Source organism: Myxocyprinus asiaticus, chromosome 9 (genome assembly GCF_019703515.2).
Source record: "Myxocyprinus asiaticus isolate MX2 ecotype Aquarium Trade chromosome 9, UBuf_Myxa_2, whole genome shotgun sequence".
In the NCBI taxonomy this organism is placed as follows: Eukaryota; Metazoa; Chordata; class Actinopteri; order Cypriniformes; family Catostomidae; genus Myxocyprinus; species Myxocyprinus asiaticus.
Genome location: NC_059352.1, coordinates 41,095,862 through 41,123,433, shown reverse-complemented (window position 1 = coordinate 41,123,433; position 27,572 = coordinate 41,095,862). Strand labels below are relative to the sequence as shown.

General features: G+C 38.6%; 1 protein-coding gene across 1 annotated transcript; it reads left to right on the top strand.

The window, feature by feature from the left end:
* atg9a (ATG9 autophagy related 9 homolog A (S. cerevisiae)) lies at positions 1-26,130 on the top strand. The gene is made up of 15 exons (XM_051707032.1): positions 1-148; positions 16,453-16,604; positions 16,750-16,793; positions 16,970-17,034; positions 17,226-17,375; positions 17,811-17,952; positions 18,178-18,926; positions 19,002-19,155; positions 19,313-19,492; positions 19,631-19,870; positions 21,031-21,269; positions 22,178-22,295; positions 22,731-22,935; positions 24,408-24,550; positions 24,643-26,130. Exons 2-15 carry the CDS (start codon positions 16,502-16,504, stop codon positions 24,649-24,651), a joined length of 2,541 nt encoding a protein of 846 aa, XP_051562992.1. The 5' UTR covers positions 1-148; positions 16,453-16,501; the 3' UTR covers positions 24,652-26,130.
* The last annotated feature ends 1,442 nt before the right edge of the window (positions 26,131-27,572 follow it).

Sequence of the window (27,572 nt, the reverse complement as noted above, 5' to 3'; positions counted from 1 at the left end):
CAGCAAATGTGTCACACGGCTGACGCGGCCTCTGTACCGTGCGTCAAGAAACGAAACCAAAAATGCTTCAAATGCGAAAACAAAGTGGATCTTGACATTTTTAAACTGAGCGCAAATTATTAATCACCGTTCCTTATATTCGAATGAGGTAAGAATTCAATTCAGTCTATTTTTTTCTTGTATAGTGAATCGTCTGTTTATTGCTGCGGGTGTTTCTCAATATGACGCGCATGTTATCCCCAAGATTTTGTTGGCATAAACACCCGGGTGCTTTCGGCCAGGGATAATAATATACATTTGTTTTGTTTTTTTTAAGTATAAAAGGTCATGCGTGGATAATGAATCAGCTTTCTGAAGGAAACGTGTTTGCACACTGTATGGTTTTGAGCCTTTTGCAGCAATTGACTGCATGTGGTTATTATTATTATTATTATTATTTTATTATTATTTATTTGTTTGTTTTGTTATTTAATCTAAAGGAAGAGCGGAATTGGTCCCGTAATAGTTTTAGTTTCATATATGGGATGGCGGGAGGTACAAGGTAAGGGCCGTTGTTGATGTCTAGATGTTGTTACATTTCAATGCTGGGACGTTCCTTCCGGTAGCATTGATTTATGCATTTCACATTGCTGGCCAAACTGGTCCAACGCGTGTTTTAAAACTGCTCTAGTAATGACAAAGTTAGTAACCAGAGATTCATGGTAAGCTTGCTTTGGCTTCTTCTGCCCGTAGGCTCCATGTACGTTTCTCGAAGATGGGCCCGCCGCTTTTTCGCAGTGAGATCTAAAGCGGGTTCACACTGTAATAGTTTGGCCACGATTTTGCCGTCTCAAGACAAATGTTAGGGATATTAAAAGATTTCAATCGGAACGATCGGAATCAAAGTCTTGGCTACGACGTGTATCCTTCAGTCTGACATAATGTCGCACAGTGTTTCATTCAGTGGCGGCTGGTGCTTTTTAAAACAGGGGAAGCACAGATGTCGGTCAATAAGAAAAATACAGAACCTTATATTTACAATTTTATTTACAACATATACATATGCCAAAGGTAAAAGGGAAGATTTATAATCACTAAATGAATTGTGATTGTGAACTCCGATGGACATAATCATGCAGATAACATCGACGGAGCGAACATCGTGAAAGTCTTGTATGCTATTGCACACTTTTGTTACCTAAATATTGAACTGGGACACTAGTTATCTGAATTATATAGAGATTACGTATTTGCAATGTAATGAACATGTCATTGTGCAATTTTAATGCATTTTTAAGGGAAGCCGTGCTTAAGGTGCTTTCGGGGATTTTTTCCTCATTAAAAAAGTTTAACTACTAAAGACATGAATTGTAAAGGAAATCATGAGCACTCACATTAAAATGAAGACTCCAGTCATATCAGTAACCTTATTAAAACTGTTTTATTCTATATGGAGAGGGTCCGCACATGGGGGCTCCCATGTTAGAATCACATGACCAGCCGAATACAACTCGCTTAATCTCAGTAACTGTCCTGTTATTTGACACTTTCACTCATTGATTAAAATAATCATGGCTGACTGTGAATACTAAATTTCTACAATGGCATCTGAAACCGAAAATTATTGATTTTAAATGATGCTGCATCCAAGCCACTAGGCGTCAAGTCCAAGATGACACAAAGACAAAAGTTACTGAGTGCACCTCAGTCGACAGCATTTTTGGCATAATGTTGATTACCACTAAAATTAATTTGGACTCGTCCATCCTTTTCTTTACAAAAAAGCATGTATCTGGGTTACAGTGAGGCACTAACAATGGAAGTTAATGGAGCCAATTTGTGAAGGGTTTATAGACAGAAATCCGAAGCTTATAATTTTATAAAAGCACTTGCATGAAACCTTCTGCTAAAAACTGTGTATTTTTTGAGCTGTAAATTTGTTTAAAATGTCATATTTAAAGTAATTTTAGGGTTTACGGTGCTATGTTGTCATTGTAACAAAGTTTTAAACTTTAATATAACTTTACACAGAAAAGGTTAGTAAGCAATTTTATCACACTAAAATCATGTTAACATGCATATTGTTTATATCTATTCTTTTGAAACAGTGAGTATTTTATCGTTTACAGATTGGCCCCATTCACTTCCATTGTAAGTGCCTCACTGTTACCCAGATTTTTGCTTTTTGAAAGAAAAAGAGGGACGAGTCAACAAGAATTTTTGTGGTAATCAACATTATGCCACAAATGCTGTTGATTGAGCTTAACTTGTATTGAACATGGAATATTCCTTTAAGTGTCTTGACATGTTTTTGAAGACTGATGTTTTAAAATATCACATATGTGTGCTTATCGCATATGTTTAGGACACAGTTGTAAAGATTCTTGATATCTAAAACGATAAACACCCTTTTACTACAATCTGACATGACGTGACTGTCATTTTTTGGTCCGGACCTAAAAAGTTATTCAAAAATAAATTAAAATACAATAACTTGAACACTTCTATTATTAACATGTTTTCAGTTTCTGTGTCAACTGTCAAAAAATTAAGTTGTATACCATCCATTGTTTTTTTCTGAATTAAGCAGTTATACAATAATATATATCATCACCTTTACAAAATTGTTTCACGATTTTACATGAATAAAAGTAACTGTTATATTTTGACAAAATGTTATAGTTTCATGTGAAATAATCTAAAGGTAGAATCTATTAGACCTCATTTTATATCAACAGTGGCAGCTGTAGTTAAAGTGTCAAGATGTGTTTCAGCTAGTATTTATTTTTTCATAAATACTATAATTTGTTATTATTACTGTTATTTAAGACTAGCAACACTGACTTAACCATAGTAATGAGGAGCCTTTCCTCCTGTGTAATATGTATGTTCTGTTTGAAATATGTTTGAAATTAGGAAACAAATGGGATAATAATGGGCTAATATAAGTAAATATGCTCTTCAATTTTTAAAAGGGGGGACAGAAAACTTCCTGTCACTTTTGTTGTTGATGTCAACAACAAAAATAATGTCACTTGATGCATGTCCATGTATTTGAAAACCATGAACAAAACTATGCAACATAAAAGGAAATGCGACCCAGGATACATTAAATACAGGTTACTTGTTTTACTATGGTGGGTCACCACTTGATTTCCAATGTAAAATCTGGGTGCTGAAGCAAAACCTGTTGAGAACCACTGAGTTAAAGGTACAGACAGGAGCAGTCTGGCTGTGCTGTCGTACACCTACGGTATATGTTAATTGTTAATAATCACAGGACATTACTTTAAAAGCTCACACAGCTGATGTTATTTTTCGTTTAGTAGTTAATTTAACATGCTATGCTAACATGTAAACTAACATGCTTTAGTTATATAACATGTTATATTTACATGCTATTTTTTTATGTTTATAATTTGGTTTATTGTTATAATTATGTTAGCTTTCTTATTTATTCTATTTATTTTATTTATTTTCAAAAGGGAGACTTTTTTCACACATCAATTAAAAAAAAGTTTCAATTATAATAAAGTGTTTGTTCAACCAAAAAAAAAAAAAAAAAAAAAAAACACTTCTGTTTTCACTCCTTTAAGGTTCATTGTAACTGATAATAATAATTGTGTGATACCGTGAAACCGTGATATTTTCTGAGACGGTTATCGTACTGTGAAAATCTCATACCGTTGCAACCCTAGTATCTACATTGGGACATCCACAACAAAATAAGGTACTTCAGATGTTGAAAAAAATTATACAGATAATAATATAAAAATAACGTCACACACAAGTGATCATCAATCATTTGATTACAGCATATTTTTCAGTTTAATCCAATTCAAAGTACTTACATACCATGACTTGTTTCCAACTATCCGTGCTATCAGCGGTTTTCTTAGCTACAACTTCCACAGTTGTAATGAAAAATTCTGTTACAGTTAACTGGGATAAATGTTAGTAAGGGTGTTGATGTGTAAAGTCTTATAGCTCATGCTAGTGCTGGGCAGCAGGTTTATTCCTTTTTTCCTCATTAGTGCTGTTCAGAATGTCGGCGTTGTCAAAACATTTCACATGATGTTTGAACTTCTCCATGGTACTGTTAAATATCAAATTCTCATGTAAATTTCAAATGGGTCGCATGCGCAACTATATCGATGGAAGCCCGAATTAATCACGCGTATGAGCCGCTCTGCATTTGTCACGAGAGCTTGCATTTTAAGGAGCGCCTGGTTGACGTGCTCGCACTGATCCTGTCACTGGTCTGGAGCTCACGTTTCGCGGGAAGCTCGGTGGACGCACGCACATGAATAGCAGAGCACAATTTTGCTTCACAGACCCTGCGCACATCCTTGTCCCACATGAAAAGCGTATTTAGCGCTCATAAAGTGAAATGAATGTAATAAGTTTGCTTCATCACCTGACGGAAATGCGTATGGACGTGGCTGACATGAGAGTATTAAAATAAAGGTGCATCTAAAAAAACAAATTCTATATCGATATTTACGCATTGTATTGATAACATTGTTTCATTGGTTATTGGATCGATGGATTGTTACACCCCTAATATATATAGTTGAAGTCAGAAGTCTACATACACCTTAGCCAAATACATTTAAACTCAGTTTTTCACAATTCCAGACATTTTATCGTAGAAAACATTCCCTGTCTTAGGTCAGTTAGGATCACTACTTTATTTTAAGAATGTGAAATGTCAGAAAAATAGTAGAGAGAATTATTTATTTCAGCTTTTATTTCTTTCATCACATTCTCAGTGGGTCAGAAGTTTACATACACTTTGTTAGTATTTGGTAGCATTGCCTTTAAATTGTTTAACTTGGGTCAAACGTTTTGGCTAGCCTTCCACAAGCTTCTCACCATAAGTTGCTGGAATTTTGGCCCATTCCTCCAGACAGAACAGAGTCAGGTTTGTAGGCCTCCTTGCTCGCACACACTATTTCAGTTTTGCCCACAAATCAGATTGAGGTCAGTGCTTTGTGACACCTTGACTTTGTTGTCCTTAAGTCATTTTGCCACAACTTTAGAGGTATGCTTGGAGTCATTGTCCATTTTTAAGACCCATTTGTGACTGAGCTTTAACTTCCTGGATGATGTCTTGAGATGTTGCTTCAATATATCCACATAATTTTCTGAAGTGCACCAGTCTCTCCTGCAGCAAAGCACTCCCACATCATGATGCTGCCACCCCCATGCTTCACGGTTGGGATGGTGTTTTTCGGCTTGCAAGTCTCACCCTTTTTCCTCCAAACATTTCAGTGGTCATTATGGCCAAACAGTTACATTTTTGTTTCATTAGACCAGAGGACATTTCTCCAAAAAGTAAGATCTTTGTCCCCGTGTGCACTTGCAAACTGTAGTCTGGCTTTTTTATGGCAGTTTTGGAGCAGTGGCTTCTTCCTTACTGAGCAGCCTTTCAGGTTATGTCGATATAGGACTCGTTTTACTGTGGATATAGATATTTATCTACCTGTTTCCTCCAGCATCTTCACAAGGTCCTTTGCTGTTGTTCTGGGATTGATTTGCAATTTTTGCACCAAACTACGTTCATCTCTAGGAGACAGAATGCGTCTCCTTGCTGAGTGGTATGATGGCTGCGTAGTACATCAGAGTCTGTAGTCTGAGAAATAGACTCAGCTGACAGCTTCATTGAATTCTGCCTGCTCAACACCAGTTTCATGTACAACAGTAAAGAGAAGACTCAGGGGTGCAGGCCTTATGGGAAGAATTACAAAGAAAAAGCCACTTTTGAAACAGAAAAACAAAAAGAAAAGGTTAGAGTGGGCAAAGAAATACAGACTTGGACAACAGATAATTGGAAAAGAGTGTTATGGATTTTAACCCCATTGAGCTTTTGTGGGATCAGCTAGACCAGGGGTCGGGAACCTTTTTTCACTAAGGAGCCAGTTTTTAAATTTTTGGTTGATGCATTTTTTCAAAAGAGCCATAGCACAAACTAATAATTAAATATTTTCAAAAACAAAGTTTTTCAATAAAATAAAATGTTTATATTGCAAAAATTAATTAGTAAGACGTTGCAATATGGAATTGAGTACACGTGTTTGTGCAGGTCTCCATAAAATTACTTCATTTTACAATTGTCCATGAAAAATTTTACTTCCCTTTTGGGCTGGGCGATATGTAAAAAATATTTTAACGATAATTGCCTTTAAAATATCGCGATATCCGATTATATGTTCAACCCCCCTGCCAAGGGTCGGTGAATATTTTTGCTTTATTGATTTTGCTATAAAAATTAAATTAATTTATTGAAACATGAAAAACTTAAACAAAAGGCATTTCTAAATTCAAATTGCACTTTAAAAGAAATTAAAGCAATTAAAATAACGAAGTGATTAAAAAATCTTATATATAACCACCTCCCCAAATCCAAACATTCTCCAACGGCCCCATTTGCTATCACGCAAGCATCCGTCAGCGACAAATTGGAAAATGACTAATAGTCTACAGATTAAGAACTAAAGACAATTATAAATGTAGGCTAAAAATAATCATAATAATCATCCCCATTCCCTTGTGTTCCCAAAAAATGCTGCCAAATGTGTGTTCTTATCTAATGTGTTTGTATTGCGTTTTGGTAATACAGTTAATACTGCCTAAAGAAAAGAAAATAGAACTCAATTTTAGGTTCAAGGTGAACGTGTCTTGTATTACTTTATGATTTAATCACTTTCATCTTTTGTTTTTTTAATACAAAGTTACCTGTATATATTACTGAACCTGCAGAGTTGTGTTCACAATGTGTAAGAGCGAACTGCTCTGTGGAAATAAAGCAAACTAAACTCACAGCACCTCACAAGATGATCGGAGATCATTTGCAGCATTCTCATAGACGACATTATTCTTGCAAACAGTTTTCAGTCAAATGAAACAGAGAAAAAGGAGTGATAACTCTTTACATGCGCTTGTTCCATGAGACAGGGTCCCGTTGCACGCCAAACAGTGAATCAGACACGAGTATTGACGGCTTTTCTTTTGTCTGTTCTTAAAAATATAATAAAGTGTGTTTCTTCAAGCTTTAGTCTTTTTGACTAACAGCATTTCTTGTCATGTGTCACTCTGAGACATCTTACAGGTCACCCACCTGTTGCTGGTAGATGAGCAAAATTACTTGCGCATGAAATACCTGCATTTGGACAAGAAGCTCATGAACTGGATTGAGCCTCGTTGCATTTGGAGGGTACTATTTCACACCCTGGGCGCACATAAAAAATAACGTTTATGAAATTGCTCGTTGAAAATTTTCTTAACAGTTAAGATCAATAGTTATTGGGAAACGAGGCCCAGAACTCTATGCATGTGCGTTGGAGAAGTGCTTTCATTGCACTCGTGGACAGCAGAGCTCACTGCGCACATATATCAAATCAGATGCGAATTGGCGGCTTTTCTTTCATCTGTTCTTCAAAACATAATCACACGTTTCGTCAAACGCATGTCTTTGTGTCTAATTTCTTGTAATATATCAGTCCGAGAAGTCTTACAGGTCGCCTTCCACAGTGGCTGGTACATCAGCAAAATACTCCACATGAAAAATCTGCATTTGATGGGTGTTAATTTCAAACCTTGTTCACCAGGAGTAGGATGTACGACAAATTCGGGAGAAAGGAAATCAAAACAGTGCCATTGACTTAAAGCTTTGCAATCGCACCAACACTTTCTGCAGGAAAATTCTATAGAAAGTTTTAAACTATCATGTATTGGTGAATGGTGAGACACCCGGCGAGCCATTTGATTTTTATTTATTTTATTTTTTAGATTTTCTCCCCTTTTTCTCCCCAATTTGGAATGCCCAATTCCCAATGCGCTCTAAGTCCTCCGGGTGGCGGAGGACGAATCTCAGTTGCCTCTGCGTCTGCGCATTTTATCACGTGGCTTGTTGAGCGCGTTACCGTGGATCGTTATCCACGCACAACTCACCATGCGCCCCACCGAGAGCGAACCACATTATAGCGACCACGAGGAGGTTACCCCATGTGACTCTACCCTCGCTAGCAACTGGGCCAATTTGGTTGCTTAGGAGACCTGGCCGGAGTCACTCAGCACACCCTGGATTCTATCTCGCGACTCCATGGATGGTAGTCAGCGTCATTACTCGCTGAGCTACCCAGGCCCCCAAGCCACTTGATTTTTTTTTTTTTGTAATCAAAATTTTTATTGATTCATATACACATGACAGAGGAAAAACTCAACACATATACGAAGAATCAACATTTTACATTTAAAACCCACTAATACAATCCCACCCTGACCCCCAACGAACACCCCTGTGGTCCCACATAATAACATACACAATCCAAAAAAATAAAAAATAAATAAATAAAATAATAATAAACATACATGATTAAACTAAACTACACTCTCCACATCCCCTCCCCGAGAGTCCACACAAAAAACTAAATATTTGCCCCATTTTTTAACAAATAAGTCCCTAAACCCCAGCCTTCTACTTACCACTTCCTCAAATGCAGCTACCCTCCCCATTTCCACACACCACTCTGAAAAAGAGGGTGCTCCACTTGACTTCCAACCCCTAAAAATTACTTGCCTGCCGATCATGAGACTGGTCAGAACCCAATTTTTGATGTGATTATCCCCCAAATTCATGACCACCCCATCACCCAAAATACAGAGTCTGGGACAAAGCAAAATTAGAATGTTCAAAACATCACACAAATAATTCTGAACCTTTAACCAAAAATCTTAACACACCCCCAAAAGACATGGTTAGTGTCTCCAACTTCTGATTGGCATCGCCAGCAGGTGGGTGTGTCTTTAAGACCAAGCCTATATAATTTAGAGGGGGTCCAATAAAATCTATATAAAATCTTAAATTGCATAAGGCGAACCCTTGCATCTCTACATACAGACTTGACATTTTTCAGAATCTTAATTCACACTCCATCCTCCAATACCAAATTAAAATCTTTCTCCCATAATCTCTTGAGAGAAGTTAAAGCTGCATCCCCCAGACTCTGAGTTAGCAGGGAGTAATACACTGATGCCTCATGACCTTTTCCAAAATCAGCAATCACTTCTCCCAAAGCACCTGCCGCCTTAGGGGGGGTATGTGCTACTCCAAAAAACAGTACAGAGCATGTGGCACATTTGTAAATACCTATAAAACTGAGATCTGGGAATCCCAAAATGATGACCTAAATTCTCAAAAGATCTCAACACTCCACTCTCATACAGGTCGCTGAGTGTAGTAACCCCCCTCAAAATCCACTCTGACCAGCAGAAAGGGGACTTGTTGATACATAAGTTCAGCCATATGCTTGAGGCAGCATTTAAATAAATGTCCGAATTAAATACTCTGGCCACTCTTGTCCAAATCACGTGCAAACGTGAAATAATGGGGTGTGATTTAACTTCTCTGGTTAGTTTGATAGAAAGGCTTTGCAGTGGCAAAATAGGGGCAAGGACTTCCTGTTCAATAGAAAACCAGGTAGGGGCTCTTTCAGGTGGAAGCGACCAATGAGCCAAATGCCTGAGACCAAACGCATAATAATAAAACAAAATCTTGGGTAGACCTAGCCTACCTTTGTCCATCGGCCTATGTAGTTTGTTGAAATGTAGTCTGGGACGCTTACCATTCCAAATAAAGGACTTCGTTATGCTATCAAATTGCTTGAAATAAGAGAGCGGGACATCTATAGGGAGTGACCGTAGTAGGTAGTTGAATTTTGGAATATAGTTCATTTTAGTAACATTAACCTTTCCAATCTTCGATAAATGTAATGAAGCCCACCTGTCCACATCGCTCGAAAACCTTTTTATTAACGGGTCCAAATTAACTCTAACTAAATCAGACACATTTGCTGGGAATAAAATACCCAAACACTTAATGACCTGTTTGGGCTACTGGAAGGCGCCTGACTGAAAAGCAGTATGCTATCGGAGCCAAAGCTTCAGATTTAGACCAATTGACTTTGTATCCTGAGAGCTTGGAGAAGGAATTAATAATTCTGTGGAGGCAAGGCATAGATCTAGTGGGGTCAGAGACAAATAATAAAATATCATCTGCGTAAAGCAGAAGCTTATGTGCCACACCTCCTGCCATCACCCCTGGAAAATCATCCTCCTTTCTTATTGTGGCTGCTAATGGTTCCAGGGCAAGACAGAACAATAATGGGGAAAGAGGGCAACCCTGCCGAGTGCCCCTATTCAGAGTAAAATAATCTGAAATTAATCCATTTGTTTGTACCGCTGCTACAGGGTGTCTATAAAGTAACTTAATCCAAACAATAAATGTACTCCCGAACCCATACATTTCCAAAATCTTAAAAAGATAATCCCATTCTACCATATCAAATGCCTTTTCGGCATCAAGTGAGATGGCAGCGACCGGAGACTGATCATTCGCTACTGACCACATGATATTAATGAAACGCCTAATGTTATCAGAAGAGCTATGGCCCAGAATAAACCCCACCTGATCTATATGTATAAGAGATGTCATAACTTTACTTAACCAGTTAGCCAACATTTTTGACAAAATTTTAACATCTAGCTGAATCAGGGAAATTGGACTGTAACTTTTACACTCGCTTGGATCTTTGTCCTTTTTAAGAATCAGACTGATCCGGGCTTGTGTCATGGTTGGCGGAAGCTTTCCATTCCTTAATGATTCCGTATAAACTTCTAATAAAAGTGGAGCCAATTCTGTAGCATAAGAGCTAAAAAAGTCAGCAGCAAAACCATCTGGCCCCGGTGCCTTGCCTGTAGGTAAGGCCTTAATTACCTCTTCAAGTTCCTCCAAGGTTATCTCAGAAGCAAGAGAATTGTTATGCTCAGTCGTCAATTTAGGGAGTTCTAATGGTTCCACAAATTTTCTAATATCTTCATCAATAGACGAAGATGTGGAACTGTAGAGATCAAGATAGAAATCTTTAAACGCATTATTAATATCAATGGCCGAAGTAAAAATGTCACCCCCAGCAGATTTCACTGAGGGAATGGTAGAAAAAGACTCTCTCTGCTTTATATATCTAGCCAAAAGGTTCCCTGCTTTTTCCCCTGACTCAAAGTATGACTGTCTTGCCCTGAACAACCAAAACTCCACTTTCCGCGACAAAATAGCATTATATCTGTATTTTAATCGAGTCAATTCTCTGAGGCCATCAGACGACATTCTGCGCTTCAGCTCTGCTACGGCACTTTTAATAATCTCTTCCAACTCCACGAGTTCTTGGGCTTTGGATTTTTTGCAAATGAGGCATATTGTATGATCCGACCCCTAAGAACCGCCTTAAGTGCCTCCCAAGCCACGCCCACAGAAGATACTGAGGACCAGTTGGTCTCCATATAAACACTGATTTCAGTCTTTAACATTTGTTGGAAATCAGGATTTTGCAAAAGGGATACATTCAAGTGCCAACTATATGATTTATTTTTCTCTGTATGTGGCAACACCTCTAAACTCACCAGGGCGTGATCTGAGACTAAGATATTTCCAATTGAGCAATCAACAACAGATGAAATGAGGGACTTAGATATAAAAAAAAAAAAAAATAAAAAAAAAATCTATTCTAGAATAAATCTTATGGACTGATGAAACAAATGTATAGTCCCTACCAGATGGGTTCAAAAGTCTCCAAATATCTGTAAGACCAAGATTTTTACACATCCTGTGAAGTGTCAATGTTGCTCTAGGGGGCTTACACACTTTTGCTTCACTATGATCAGGGACTGAGTCCATCAAAAGATTAAAGTCTCCTCCCAGTATTATATCATGAGGGGTGCCAGCGGCTTGCAACATCCCCTCAAGATCTATAAAAAAGCCCTGATCATCAGTGTTAGGTGCGTAAATATTAGCCAAAATCAACCTTTGTCCCTGAATTTCTCCTAAAACAATAATAACTCTTCCTAATTGATCTTTCTCTAAGACATTCGAATTGTAGATGTTTATTTATCAGTATAATGACTCCCCTGCTCTTACTTGAGCCAGCACTAAAGAAAACATGTCCACCTCATATCTTCCCAAATTTTTCAGCTTCCTGCAGGGAAAGATGCGTTTCATGAAGAAACACTATATAATTTTTCTTACGTTTAAGAAAAGAAATAACCTTCCTTCTTTTTATGGGGTGCCCCAACCCATTCACATTCCATGTGGCGAGAGATAACCTACTGATATTAACATTTGATATATTGATATAATAAATAAAAAAAAAAACTGTGTGTCAAAAATAAGATTATACAGACCACATTCCCCATTAGTGCAACAATCAAACCCCGAACTTCCCCCCGGACAAAACAGACAGAAAAAAGAAAAACATGCGCATTAACCCCGCGCATGACAGCACCAACCGGCGTCAATCCCTCTAACTCAAAAGGTCCGCGTATGCATATGAGAACCCCCGCGACAACTTTGTCAACGGATTGCTTCTATACAAATTGTGTGAGGCAAAATACATATCAGAAAATACTTTGTAAAATGGACCCCAGCCAACAGGCAGAATAATCACAAAGAACATGTAGATTCATTCACAGAACTGTCTCAAAGGTGTGTTCCTCCACAAACAAACTCCAGCTGATATAAAGCCATTCAGTTTCCTCGGACAGACAAACAATTGTTCAGTGAGCCGGCTGTTTATGAGTACGGCAGATGACGTAATCATTCTAATGTCCCTTAGAAATATTCCAAAAAAACAAACTCCAGCCAACAGGAGGCATAAGCACAAAGAACGAACAGATTCATCCACAACTGTCCCGAAGCAGTGTTATTCCACAAGTCAAACTCCAGCCGCTAGGCGGAACCAGCACAAAAAGAAACAAAACAGGCATCCCGGTTCCTCGGATGATCAAGAGCCAAACACACTCGGAGGCCGTGCAAAAAAATAAATAAATAAATACACCATGACTTACTCAGCCCTTCAACTTTATAAAAGATGTCCTTTATGTGAGCATGTAGATATTTTACTGTTATCCATAGTGTCCATTCTCAATCTGGCCGGGAAACTTCAGTGTAAAAACGATCTTCCGTCAATGCAAAAGTTTCTTGAAGGAAGTGTCATTCCACAAAACAAACTCCAGCCACTAGGTGGAGCCAACGCAAAAAGAAACAAAAAATGGCGCCCAGCTTCCTCAGACAGTTGAAACTATAAAGAAAACATCAAATGGCTTACTCACTCCAATGTATTTATGAAGGAGAGTGCCTGTTTTGGACATGTAAATACTTTGCGACCATCCTTCGTTTCTAGTCTCAGTTTGGCCGGAAATATCAATGCAAAAGCGATCTTCCATTGATGTAAATGTTTCTTACATTCCTTGAACCAATCGTGTTTCTCTCTTGTCGAATTCGCAAAGTCCGGGAACAAGAAAATATTGTGATTATTCCAAGAAAGCTTTCCTTTGCTCCTCGCCTGGTGCAACACGAGATCTTTATTGGATGATCTCAGAAATTTGGCCAGGATTGATCGGGGCCTGTCTCCCTCAGCGGATCCGCGAGCCGGGACTCTGTCACTCACTCGATTTCCATTTATGGCCTGTTATGTCGAGCAGACTCAGGAAGAGCTCGTCCAAGAATTTCACCATATCTCTGCCCTCTTCATGCTCAGGAATTCCAACAATCCGTATATTGTTCCTTCGGCTCATATTTTCAAGATATTCCAGTTTTTCCAAAATGTGTTCCAAGTCTGTTTTGGACACGGGCTGATTAGCGGATAATTCCCTTTCCGATGACTCCAGATAATCGATCCGTTTCTCAGCATCTGCTACTGTGGTGACCAACTCAGAGAATTTTGTTTCCATCGCCGTAATCGATCGACGTATTACAGCGAGATCCTCCAAGACAGCAATAACCTTCGTCAGCATCACCGAGATGTTGGACAGTTGACGCTGAATTTCTTCTCAAGACGTGCCTTCCAAATCGAGTCCCTGGCTCGCGGCCTGTTCGGGGGTGTCAGCTTGAGCACGTAAGTGTCTTTTAATGTCTCCATAGTCTGAGAATTTTGACTTCTTTGCAATGTTTACCTCAAAGAGCAAATATGTAATTGGGTGTATCGAATCTCACCGGATCATAACATGAAAATAATTAAAAAACTAGCAGAGTGCGCAGAGCTCGTGATTCACACGTCTGCTTCTTGCATGGTGTCACGTGTTCCTCCAAGCCACTTGATTTTTAACAGAGTCACTTGTGGCTCACAAGCCATAGGTTCCCGACCACTGAGCTTGACAGTAAAGTGCATGAGATGTGCCCGACAAGACAGCCACATCTATGGCAAGTGCTATAGGAAGTGTGAGGTGAAATGTCACTTGAGTATCTGGACAAACTGACAGCTTGAATGCCAAGGATCTGCAGAGCTGTCATTGCTGCATTTGGATGATTTTTTGATGAGAACTCTTTGAAGTAATTTAAGAAGTTCTGAATTTTTTTTTTCAAATTGTAATAGTAATTTTTCATGTTATTAATTTCCTGAGTATACATTGTGATCAGTTGAATGCCACCAATTTCTTTACATAAGAGCAAAATCTGTACATTATTCCAAACTTTTGGCCACCAGTGTGTATGTATGTATATATACAGTTGAAGACAGATGTTTACATACACTTAGGCTGAAGTCATTAAAAATCATATATATAAATTATTATTATTAATATTTGAAAAACCTGTGTCCACCAAATCAAAGTCAGGTGGTGTAGCCTCAAGAACCAGCAGGTAGCCATTCTGTTGTCATCTGACAAAATATATTTATAGGTCTGGGTAGATTAGATGTAAGCGAACAATCAGTTCTCATAGTCAACGTGTTGAATGCAGGAGAAATGGGCAGGAGGAAGGACCTGAGCGACTTTGACAAGGGCCAAATTGTCATGGCCAGACGACTGGGTCAGAGCATCTCTGAAACGGCAAGGCTTGTGGGGTGCTCCTGGTCAGCAGTAGTGAGTGATCCGAGGAGGGACAAACCACAAACAATGGCAATGGTATTCCCTGATGGCAGTGGCCTCTTTCAGCAGGATAATGCGCCCTGCCACACTGCACACATTGTTCAAGAATGGTTTGATGAACATGATGAAGAGTTCAAGGTGTTGCCCTGGCCTCCATATTCCCCAGATCTCAATCTGACTGAGCATCTGTGGGATGTGCTGGACCTAGGGCAGGGTGATATGGCAAAAAAATAAAAAAATCTAAATTTTTATCAAACTTATCAAAACGCAATAATTTAGTGATCAATCTGAATCATCATGGCAAAAGGAGCAGCGGGTGTTTGATTCTCCCATATATATCCTCTCCATGATTTGAAATGAAGCGCCCATAACTGTCACGTAACTAACGGTTTTATGGGTGAAAAGAAAGGAGACCGTTCATCAACATGCGCATGCCGAGGCAAGTTATGGTCTTAAGCCTGTATATACCTGCGTGATGAGAAGCTGAGCTACAATCACACTGCAATCGTACTGGAATATTACCATCTTTTATATAAGTCACCGTGTTGTTAACCGGTCACGTTCATTTGGAGCGCGCCACACGTGCAGCTGATCAGATCGGGGGTGACACTAAGACAAGCGCTATGAATTCTTTTTCTCTTCTTTATTCAACCGTTGGTGGATTTACAACTTATCTAACTATAGCGTTTGCAATATTTTTTTGCAAAATCTTGATATATATATATATATATATATATATATATATATATATATATATATATATATATATATATATATATATATATCGTGTCAAAACGCAAATTCGAATTCATCGGAAAAACCGCCCAGCCCTAGCTGGACCAACAAATCCGATCCACGGCGACTCCACCTCACAATTTACAGGATCTGCTGCTAATGTCTTGGTGCCAAATACACAACAGGACACCTTCATGGGTCTTGTAGAGCCCATGCCTCGGCGGGTCGGCCCTATTTTGGCGGCCAGCGGAGGACCAACAGCATATTAGTTTTTGGCACATCGGTGTATATATATAGAATACGTAGAACAGGGAGAGGCCCTTTAGTCCCTCGTGACTGTGTGTGAAGTGTTTTAAAATAATAAATGGTTATAAATAAATAAAAATAAATCATTTGACTTTTTTTTTCTTCTTCTTTTTTTTTTTTTTTTTGATAAGGCACATTTTGTTCAGGTCAAATGGAGTAACACTTAAAAAATTCCATGACTCAAAAATGTATTTTTGTAAAAAAAAATTATGTTTTAAATATATATATTTTTAATTGTGTAAGTTGTGTTTACAAGGTGCAAGGCAAGTATTTATATATGATTTAATTGAGAGTTATGCCACTTGTCATTTTGACAATTTATGAAACCAACATTGACACAGATATTGCATTTTTACGAACTTGACACATGACACAACTAGATTTTTGATGAAAGATTTCTCATTATCACACTCTTATTTGGCAGTGACCCACATACAGGTTAAACCTTACAAATTAACTTGCATTTCTAGAAAGATAAGTTAACTACAAATATTACATATTTTTTTTTATAAGGCAACAGAAGGGATAGTGTGTGACAGGCGTTCATGGGGCTGACGGCAGGATGGCCCACTTTGATACAGAATACCAGCGCCTGGAGGCTTCCTACAGCGATTCCCCTCCTGGAGAAGAGAACCTGCTGGTGCATGTTCCAGAGGGATCCAAATGTAAGACAGTTCATTTGCCAAATGATATTAGAGCCATGTGCTTTAATTCATTCGGTAACCTTGCCTTACCGTGTGCAATGAATATAATGCAAACATGCCTCTCAACCATTTACCCAGATGTTATGAATTCACCTATTTATTGCAGCTCCATGGCACCACATTGAAAATCTGGACCTTTTCTTCCAGAGAATATCCTTTTTGCACTGAAATTAATAGCTTGTTTATGGGTTCAATAGATTTTCAAATGATAGATAATCATATCAGGTACTGTATATTGACATGAAAATGCTTTGATTACATTACAAAGAGATTTATGGCTTAACAGATCATTCAGTTCCAACTGTATTTTTCTTAACATTCAGTAAGTCTATAATCTACACCAGAAGAATGGATTTACTTGTATGCTGCTGGGAGAAATATTTGAGCTTGTGTAAGTACCAGTTCATTTATTCATTATTTATCCATAATCTTGAGATAATGTGCTAGTACTCTGTTACTGCACCATCTGGATGGGTATTGCAACTAGACATGAATTTTTTTTTTTTAGCATTATTTATGTGTTCTTATAGGTAGTAACAATGGATCAGAGATTACATTGCTTGACCCCACTTTTTTTTTTAGGCAACTGGTGTTTGTGGTGACATTCACAGTGTTCCTGGCTAACTGTGTGGACTATGATATTCTCTTTGCCAACAAGTTTGTTAATCACACTGATTCATCAAAGGTTACACTCCCTGATGCTTTTCTCCCAGTGGATGTGTGCAGTGCTCGGTAAATTTCATGTTTTTCATGTGTCATAATAGTGTGGCATTGATGTTATTACTTCTTACCAATGTCAGATTTTTTTTATTTTATTTTTATTTACTATTATTATTTTTTTATTAAGGGGTGATCCCCCCCCCCCCCCCGATTTCCAGGGGCATTTTTTACTTTGAATTATGACAGCATATTGTTTCTAATATAAAACACATTGTGTTGTCTGTTTATGCGAAATACTTAATTTGAATGAATTGGTCACTACAGTTTCTATAGACTAGATATTATGAAATATATCAAATGTTAGATTACAGACAAAAAAAATAAATTTAAAAAAATGAAAATTGCTTTATCATTTTTGTCATTTTCAGTGGCATCTTTGCCCCAAGACATTGTCAACTATCACAATCCAGCTTAACACAAACTGTCCTTTGTTAACATGTGTTGCAGGATACATGACAATGTTTTTGTCATCTTCATCCTTGTTATATCGGGGGTCTTTTGGCTCCATCGTCTCGTCAAGTTTATCTACAACATTTGTTGCTACTGGGAGATCAGATCATTCTACATCAACGCACTAAAAATGTCCACGGTGAGCTTTTCTGTTATATTTCACTACTAATAGCACATTACCAAAATGCATAGCTACTAACAGCAGAGTCAGCAGTGGAAGAGAACACACTTTTCTCAGTACTTACTGTCTCTGAATCTGTAAAATCCAAAAGTATCATAAAAGCAACAACTTTGCAGTGATTCATTTAAGTCTCTGAGACACTTGAAACTGGAAACAACTCTTATGTTCCTTTCCTTTTTGCAGACAGACCTTCCTTATTTCACCTGGCAAGAGGTGCAGGCACGGATTGTTGAGATACAAAAAGAACACCAGATTTGTATCCACAAAAAAGAATTAACAGAGCTTGACATCTACCACCGTATACTGCGTTTTAAGAACTACATGGTCGCGATGGTCAATAAGTCACTTCTACCTGTGCGCTTTCGTTTACCTCTACTGGGCGACACGGTTTTCTACACCCGTGGGCTCAAGTACAACTTTGAGCTCATTTTCTTCTGGGGCCCAGGATCACTTTTTGAGAATGAGTGGAGTCTGAAGCCAGAATACAAACGTGGAGGGAACCGTTTGGAGCTAGCAGATCGCCTAAGCTCAAGGATCTTGTGGATTGGAATTGCCAACCTTCTCCTATGTCCAGTTATCCTAATTTGGCAGATCCTGTACGCGTTCTTCAGCTACACTGAGGTGATAAAGCGTGAGCCGGGAAGTCTGGGTGCTCGATGTTGGTCTTTGTATGGCCGTTTTTACCTTCGACACTTTAATGAACTGGACCATGAGCTGATGTCACGCCTCAGTAAAGGCTACAAGGCCTCCTCCAAATACATGAACTGCTTCATGTCACCATTACTGACAGTGGTGGCTAAGAACGTGGCATTCTTTGCTGGCTCCATACTAGCAGTTTTAATTGCTTTGACCATTTATGATGAAGATGTATTGGCTGTGGAACACGTGCTAAGCAGTATCACATTACTTGGAGTCTGCATCACAGTCTGCAGGTGGGCACAGAGTGGAAATGTTTTTTGTTTTTTTTGAGTGACCAATATGAAACTTTATGCCTTTTTCTGCTCTAGGTCTTTCATCCCAGACAAGCATATGGTGTTCTGTCCAGAGCAGCTGCTTAAAGTGATCTTGGCACACATCCACTACATGCCTGATCATTGGCAGGGTAGTGCCCACCGCTATGAGACCAGAGATGAGTTCGCACAGCTCTTTCAGTACAAAGCTGTAAGTCATACAGCAGCTCGAAAAAAACACTTCTCAGTGTACCTAACACAACTATTTGCCCCCCTTCTCCTGACTGCAACTCCAATGTTAACCCCCCACCCCTATCTCTCTCTCTCTCTCTCTCTCTCTCTCTCTCTTTTTCATTCTGTTTCTTTAGGTGTTTATTCTTGAGGAGCTCCTGAGTCCAGTCATCACTCCCTTCATTCTCATTTTTTGCTTGCGTCGCAAATCTGTGGAGATCATAGATTTTTTCAGAAACTTTACTGTGGACGTGGTCGGTGTGGGTGACACCTGCTCTTTTGCACAGATGGATGTCCGTCAACATGGTCATCCTGCAGTAAGGACGCAAAACCTCTGTTTACCACTTATTTGTTCTATATTTTTGTATGTCTTGTATTGTTTTTTTAGGTAACTGCATCTATCTAATTCTCATTTTATTGCTAACTGTTATGCCCTCTTATTTGGTCCCCTATAGTGGATGTCTGCTGGGAAAACAGAGGCCTCCATCTATCAGCAGGCAGAGGATGGGAAGACCGAACTGTCGCTCATGCATTTTGCCATCACAAACCCACACTGGCAGCCTCCTCGGGAGAGCACCCATTTCATTAGCCAGCTGAAAGAGAAAGTGCACCGTGAGGCCACTGGGGGTCAACAAGGAATCTTAACAGAAAATCCTGCCTTCACCTCAACCCACTCTCTACAGTCCGATTCAGAGGTATGAGATGCCAACAACTGATTGGACTGCAAACATCCATCAGAATTTTACAGATAACATACACTAACTAAACTAAATTGTTCCAAAACGGGCTAAAATTGTTACAATGTTGCAGATTCTTCTTGGTTCAATTCGCGAGGCAACATTTCAAAACCAACCAAAACTTTCGTCATTAAAAGTCACATGTAATCAAACTGTCCACTTATTGGTCAGAATGTTTGTGCACTGTTCTGGGATTTAGCTGATCCATTAACCGCTTTTCCATTATCGGGCCAGGGCCAATAGCCTCAGACCTTGAGTCGCGAGACCAAAATCAATCGGTATTCCCACAATCAGGCCAATAGCCCTGCAGCGTTGCCCTAAAACCCGCCATGGTGCCAATATCACACACCCCACCCATTTCACAAGCAAGAGTGAAGCTCAAGCAGAGGTATCATGTTATCTAGTTATCTAGAATATCGAGTTTATATCGTTTGTAAACATTAGCTAGCTAGCAAGATAACATTGACAACACACAACATTGCATTGACAACACACCGACTGTAACTGCCATGGTGTCCCGCATAGTCTCTCCACTAACAGCGGACGATGTCCCAGCTCACCGTCCATGATCTCGGACCATGATCTTTGGGCACTGCTTTTTTCACGCACCTGTACCGTTGTGCACTGGAGACACAACCTTCAAGTTCGGCGATCTTGGTGCTGAAACCTCTGACCTGACTCAGCGAAACTCCACCTTTGATATTGACCCCGCCTCAATCCCCAGTTGGCCTTGTTTGGCCCAAAGGTAATTGGCAGGCTAAAGGCCATTGGCCGAGAGAAGCGTTGTACTAAACCTCAGGAGTGATAAAACAGCTCCTATTTTAAACATGCAACTATATCTAATGTAGTCGGAAAAGACTATTTACGCATTTTGACTACCATATTCCTATATCCCTAAACGAACCGAACTAAGGAAGAAAATGTACCAGGTTTCAAAACAAATACTCCAAATGAGCCAGGTGTGAAAGTATACTAAGAGAGCTCTTTGGGTGATGTCAATCATGATGGATTAAGGGGATGACAATTGATGGCCTTGTTGTTTAAATGCTGACCAGAATGTCACAGAATCTTGGTATCCTTTTGAGTTTAAACACACACTCTGTGTTTTTCCATTCCAGCCTCGCAGTCTTATTGCAAATCTCCTGATGGGACCCCCCTCCTTGGCCTCACTGCATTTGGGTCGAGAGGGCTCCATCATCAATCCTGTGTCCATTGGAGTCAGTGAAGGAGTGTCCGCTCTCCGGTCTCTCTCTCCTGTCAGCACAAGTATACACCTGCGGGGCAGCTACCCATCTGCCAGGCTGCCACAACCTGACCATCCAGCTGTGGTGGCTGGGCGGGCCATGGCAGGCTCAGGGTAAGAGAGCACTCAAAGTGCAGCAACAACTAATCAATAAAATCGATAATGAAAATTATCAGCAACACATTTCATTTTCAATTACTTATGAATTCAAAGTCATGCTTGTATTTCCATTAAAAAGAAAAAAATGTCTGCACCATAAGAGAGTGACTGTTAAACTGAGTAAACGAGCGTGCGCACATACGCGTCAATCAAACTGATAGCAGCAAAGAAAGGGAATGCAATTATTGTGTTTCAACTTTGCAGTTTGATAAAAATTTTGATTTTGGACATCAAACTTAGCTTTAAATGTAACTGTAATTATTGATATCCTACATAAAAAGCAATACATTTTGTTTTATAAATACATTTACTGTAATGGATTTATAACACACAGCAACTTATATATATATATATATATTTCTTTTTTTACTTTTTTGTTGTCCTAACTTTGTAAAATGCAATGCTTCGGATCGTTTGTGAGTCACTCTTAGGGAGTTAGAAGTCCTCAGGAGGACTTCTAAGCTATCATGGGTTTGGCAGCTACTTTTAGCTTTAAAATGCTTCATGAATTATTCTTAGATGAAAATTTTATGAGTCCTAAAATTAGAAGTGACACGCTCCTAAATGTATACGTTAGGAGCTGCTTTTAGCCTTAATATTTTTTTGGTGAATACGGGCCCTGGTCAATAAGTTAGAAGACTGATTTTTTTATTTATTTATTTATTTATTTATTTTTATTTTTTTATTTTTTTTTTTTTATCCCAAACAATCTAAATGGCTTAAATGTCGTTTTGGGAAATTCTTCATTTGATTGTAGTCCAGATGAGATACAGAAACCAGGAAAGTACTGTTATATTAATACAGTCACTTGTTCTTGTTTTCTTTTTCCTTCTCTCTTCTTTCCTTGGCTTGTCCTCATTCAGCACTGATGCTCGTACTGTCAGCTCCAGCAGTAGTGCCTGGGAAGGCCAGCAAACCAGTTTGGTTTTATCAGAATATGCCTCCACAGAGATGAGCATTCATGCTGTCTACATGCATGAGGTTAAGTACAATCACACCAAACTGCAGATTGTTGGTAACAATGGGATTAAGAGAAGATAACGGAGTGGGAACAGTTTATATAAGAACCGCTTTCATTAAATTGGAGTTCAGTGAATCTCTTAGCAGAATATGTGCAGCACAGCCTGTGTGCATTTAATTTAATTTAAGCTATCAAGTCTACCTGCTATTCTTCCATTTTAGGGATTTAGCAGACGCTTATGCAGGAACAACATACTAATACTTCAATTTTCATGTGTGAGACTGCCATGTTCATCTGATACTTATGCTACTAATGACTGCCGTAAAGCAGTTAATACAAATTAAGGCAACACAGGATTTTTTTTATGTGTGATGATTAGTCAGTCTGTAGTCTGATAAATCTAGATAATGAAGTGCATTTTAAGTAACTTTATCCCTATGTTTGTGTATGCTTAGATGCATAAGCAGCAGTCCCGGGGTGAGCTGTCTCGACACACCTGGCACAGGCAAGAGAGTGACGAAAGCAGTGAGAGTGTCAATGACGATGTGGAGTCGGCCCGCAACTTTCCCCGTTCCAGCACTTTCCCAAGTGCCAGCAACACACACCAGGAGGGGGCAGCACTGCAAAACAGCAGCCAGAGGCACTACAGTGGAACCGCAGGTACTTTAACCCCTTATACTCCGGTGCATTTTTGGGCTGCTGCCCGCAATTTTTCACACTTAAATTTAAAAGCTCACCATTCATACATACTGTGGACTAATTGCAAAAAATTGGTCTCATTTTTCAGAGAACCTCTCAAATAAAAATAAAAAAAAGGCTCCAATTATTCATAAATATTGTATGTGTTTATAATCTTATGATAAACAGATGTTTTTTTTGTTGTTTTTTTAACTTTTTTTGTTGTCATAACTTTGTAAAATGCAATGCTTCGGATCGTTTGTGAGTCACTCTTAGGGAGTTTGAAGTCCTCAGGAGGACTTCTAAGCTGTCATGGGTTTAGCAGCTACTTTTAGCTTTAAAATGCTTCATTAATTACTCTTAGATGAAAATTTTACGAGTCCTAAAATTAGAAGTGACACGCCTCTCATTTTTAAGAGTTGCTCTAAATTTCCACGTTAGGAGCTACTTTTAGCCTTAAGATTTTTTTTTTTTTTTTTAAATATGGGCCCTGGTTCTATTCACTCTGTCACTTTGAAAAGTTTCATTTTATTCCACTAGATGGCAGCAAGCACTAGACATTTTTTTTTTTATCACATTCATCACAATATACAGATCTTAAATGTAGGTGGCGCTCTAATGCATTTTAGCCCTCAAAGATGTGCTAGTCCATAGAGATTCAGTCTAATTTTCAGTTCAAGCAACACCCTTGTTGTTTCATTGAATATCTTAGCCTCTAAGTGGTCTAGAAGCTCAATCTAGGTGTCATTACGAAGCAAATTTTCAACACGCTTGTTTTGAGGCTTTATTTAGTTATTTTAAGTAACTTAAATGCAGAAGTTAAAGCTTTCAAATGAAACCTCATATGCCTGACTTATGTATACGGAGACTTTAACGTTTTAAGCGTAAACACTATAAACAGAACTGCAAGGGGGGGGAAAAATAACATTTATTTCTTTCTCAAATCGTATTTTCATCTCAAGCTCTGATATCTAAGTGAAGAAATTAGCTATAAGTGTTTTCACACGTGAGCACTGGGTGTAGGTAATCGGTAAATGAGTGTGGCAGTGGCAGTGTTTTCCAAATGAAACACAAGAGCTGTTAGTTTTGAATGATGTGTCTAATGTAGAGAACTGTGTTTAGTGTTTTGCAAAAAGTGTGTTTTACAATTGCAAACTGAGTGTAAAGCAGATTTTGTGCTTGCAGTTTTGCAGACTTGGTCTGAAGATTAGGTACATGAGTTAATGGTTTCACTGAGTGTGCCTCAAGTACCACTTTTAGTGTGTAAGCAATTGTATTAAAGCAAAAAAAAAAAAAATGTAAGGGGTTAAATGAAGAAGTAGCAACTCTTCAAAATTAGACCCTCATTTGCCCATTATTTTTGCTGATAATTCATAATGTAATCTTCATGGAGGCACCTACTGTACATAATCTCAATTTGAGCCTTGTAGAAGCAAAATCTCTGTCTCCCACAGATTCTATTTCTGGAAGCTCTCGAGTCCAGAGAACACCTCGTATGCCTATGGGAGGCTGGTCTGAGGAGACACAAATGTGTCGGCACCATGACCCTGTGCCCGAGGAGGGGTCTGAAGACGAGCTTCCACCACACGTCCACAAGGTATAAAAACTTGTAGGTAAGAAGCAACACTAACTCCCATAAAATGGATACCTAATATTTTTTTCTTTCTTGTATCTTTTGTCTTTTTGTAGGTGACTTAACAGGTTTATCATAGATGAAGTACCCACAAAGGACTCACAGCATCCATTTGCTTTTGGACTCTGATTAAAAAAAGTCATATTTATGTACTCTTGGACAGTGTCAAATGCCCAAGCTTTACTTTTGTATGTCACAGTGTGGCATTATATCAAATTGATTTCATATGGCTTGAAGCACGTACAATTTCTTTTTTTCTTTTCTTTTTTTTTTTTGAGTTCACTAGAAATTGATGCTCTAATTCACTACAATGGATGAAATGATAAAATAAAAAAACAATTATCCATATACCTGAATGGGAACATCTAACTAATTGATCCAGTCATATTCAAAAACTGACAGATTTGTGATCCTGTGAAGGAATTATATTTGTATCTTTATTTACAAAGTTCATATTGCAAACTATGCTTTTCCTTTCTTCTTTTTATTAGTCTGTTGTCTTTTCATTGTGAATAGGCAAGTCTGTAAATAATCTTATGGAAAAAACAATTGCATTGAAGTTATTTTGACATAAACCATTCCCACGGTGTCCAAAAACGGTAGCATTCAGTTGACCTTCAGGTTTAAATTCTGTTGTCAAAAAGGTCAGTGGTGATGTAGGAAATCTGTGCTTAGAATCTCTGAACTGCTTTTGGTAATTTTAAGATGAACACAAATTTATTATATTCTCGAAATAAGATTTAATTTTCAGACCCAATCTCTATGAGGGATTACCAAAGAGTTCAAGCATGGCACTGGAAATAAGATGCATGCTCTTTATGTTGTTATTTGCACAAAATGTAATGAGAATGCACTTTAGAATTTGTACAGATCCAAATGATTAAATGGCAGTGGGCAAATAAATCTTTTTATTTTATTTTTTATAAAAATACAGTTTAGATGGTGTATGCTTGTGTCTATAAGCTAAACCACAATATTTTCAGTTTGTTTACCGTCCATGGATCTGGTGAATAAAACACTGTCTTTCATAAAAATGAGTGAGGAGGTATAGGATTTCAAATATCTCAGGACCGGCTTCTTTTTGGCACTCGAAAGTGCATGACACTTGTTGGATGATAGCAGGTTGCTGCACACTCCTAAAAACCATAACTGCTAAAGGGACAAAAATAATCATTTGTGAGTGACTGCAATGTTTTTGGCATGTTTATACATATCATTCATAGCACATAACGGCAGAAAATAAATGTAAACAGTATATTTTGTTTAACATGAACTGACAGCATTTCTCATATTGTACATTGCATCCTATACATTGTGCTTTGATAGAAAGTGTACAAAATACTAATTGTGCATGACCCTTGACCTTTACATCAGTAAATGTTTTTAATAATTAGCCTGTGAAAAGCTTATGTGACCTTATCTAATTGATCAACTGCAGCTGTGCATTTTAAATTATCTTTCTTTTCAGGTATATAGAGAGAATTTAAATTTTGTACAGTTGTAAATTCATCAATAAAATGTATTTAGTAGTTTGATTACTGAAACAGTTTTTGTAGTCTTATTTACTCCAGGACCTGGGCCACCATCGTTTTATGAAAGTGGCACCCAGGCTCATATGTTTAAAACTCTCAAGCTCAAAGCCACTCAGCTTATACTTGTGTATTTACACTAGTATATAGTGCATATTTATCGTTTGAAAACGCACTGGTTTTTCCAACGTTTATTTATCACGCGTGTGCCTGTGTCATTCGTCTTTGAAAAATACGCTGCGCGTCGTGACCGCACATGGTATGTCGTCAATTATTCCGCTTATACCACGGTTAGCACACCTTAAGACATCGTTCAGGGTTTTCTTTTATACCAAGACATTTTCTGGTTTTCATCCGTAAAACGCTCTTGTGTGTGGAACTACTTTCTCCCGCCACGGATTCAGCGTCTTGTTTTTATACAGCCCGAGCCTCGACGGAGGATTGCGCTGCTTTACTGTAGCACTTACTAGAGTAAACAAGGTTGTGTGTGTGTGTGTGTGAGTGAGAGAGAGAGAGAGTCAGTCTGCGAGAGGGAGGCAGACCGCGATGGTAATTTCCACAGAAATTAAAAAATAGTTTCGGATTATAGTATAGAAACTGTTGTATTGACAGTTTACACCAAAGCTCTGTTTGTTGGTCGCGTTTTGCGTCTCTCTCTATATGTGTGTGTGTGCACGTGCGTGTGAGACGAGAGAGAGAGCTCTGTTGGTCTCGACACACGTGTGTGTGTGTGTGTGTGTGTGTGTGTGTGTGTGTGTGTGTGTGCGCGCGCGCGCGCGCAGTAGCGGATCCTGGTTTAGGCGATACAGGCAGCTCTCTGGGCGGCACGACATGGTACCTGCTCGGCTGCCCCCGCACAGAGCTTGCAAGATCGCAATGGGAGAAAGGTGCCCCGAATTGTGCCACCCTGCACAACGCTGGCAAGATCGCGATGGGAGAAAGGTGTCCCAAGTTGTTCCTGACAGGCTACTCAGCCTTAAAGGCTATATGGTTAGGATTATGGATGTTTATAATGCATTCTTACATCCCGAAAAAAAAAACTAAAGATAACCTTGATTAACAGTATAGGTACACCATGACACAGGATCACCTCAGTGGTCTTGAGAAAATAGGTATCAACCATGTGATTGCTGTTTTTTGATGATTTTGCATCAATGAAAACAAGGAGGGGAGGGCTAAATTTTAAATTAGGGATTAGGTGTAATAGCACAAGATGCAATCTGTAAGTATTCTGCCATTTTCTTTCTTTATTGGCTCTATAATTACATTGTGCAATTCAAGTTACACATATATTATGTAAATGTTAATATAATTTGCCATAAAAAAATATAGGCCTATATAGTTACTTCATTTCTATATTCATTGTCTGTTTATTTTTAAAGTAATAGTTCACCCAAAAATGAAAATTCTCTCATCATTTACTCACCCTCATGCCATTGCAGAAACATAGCTTTCTT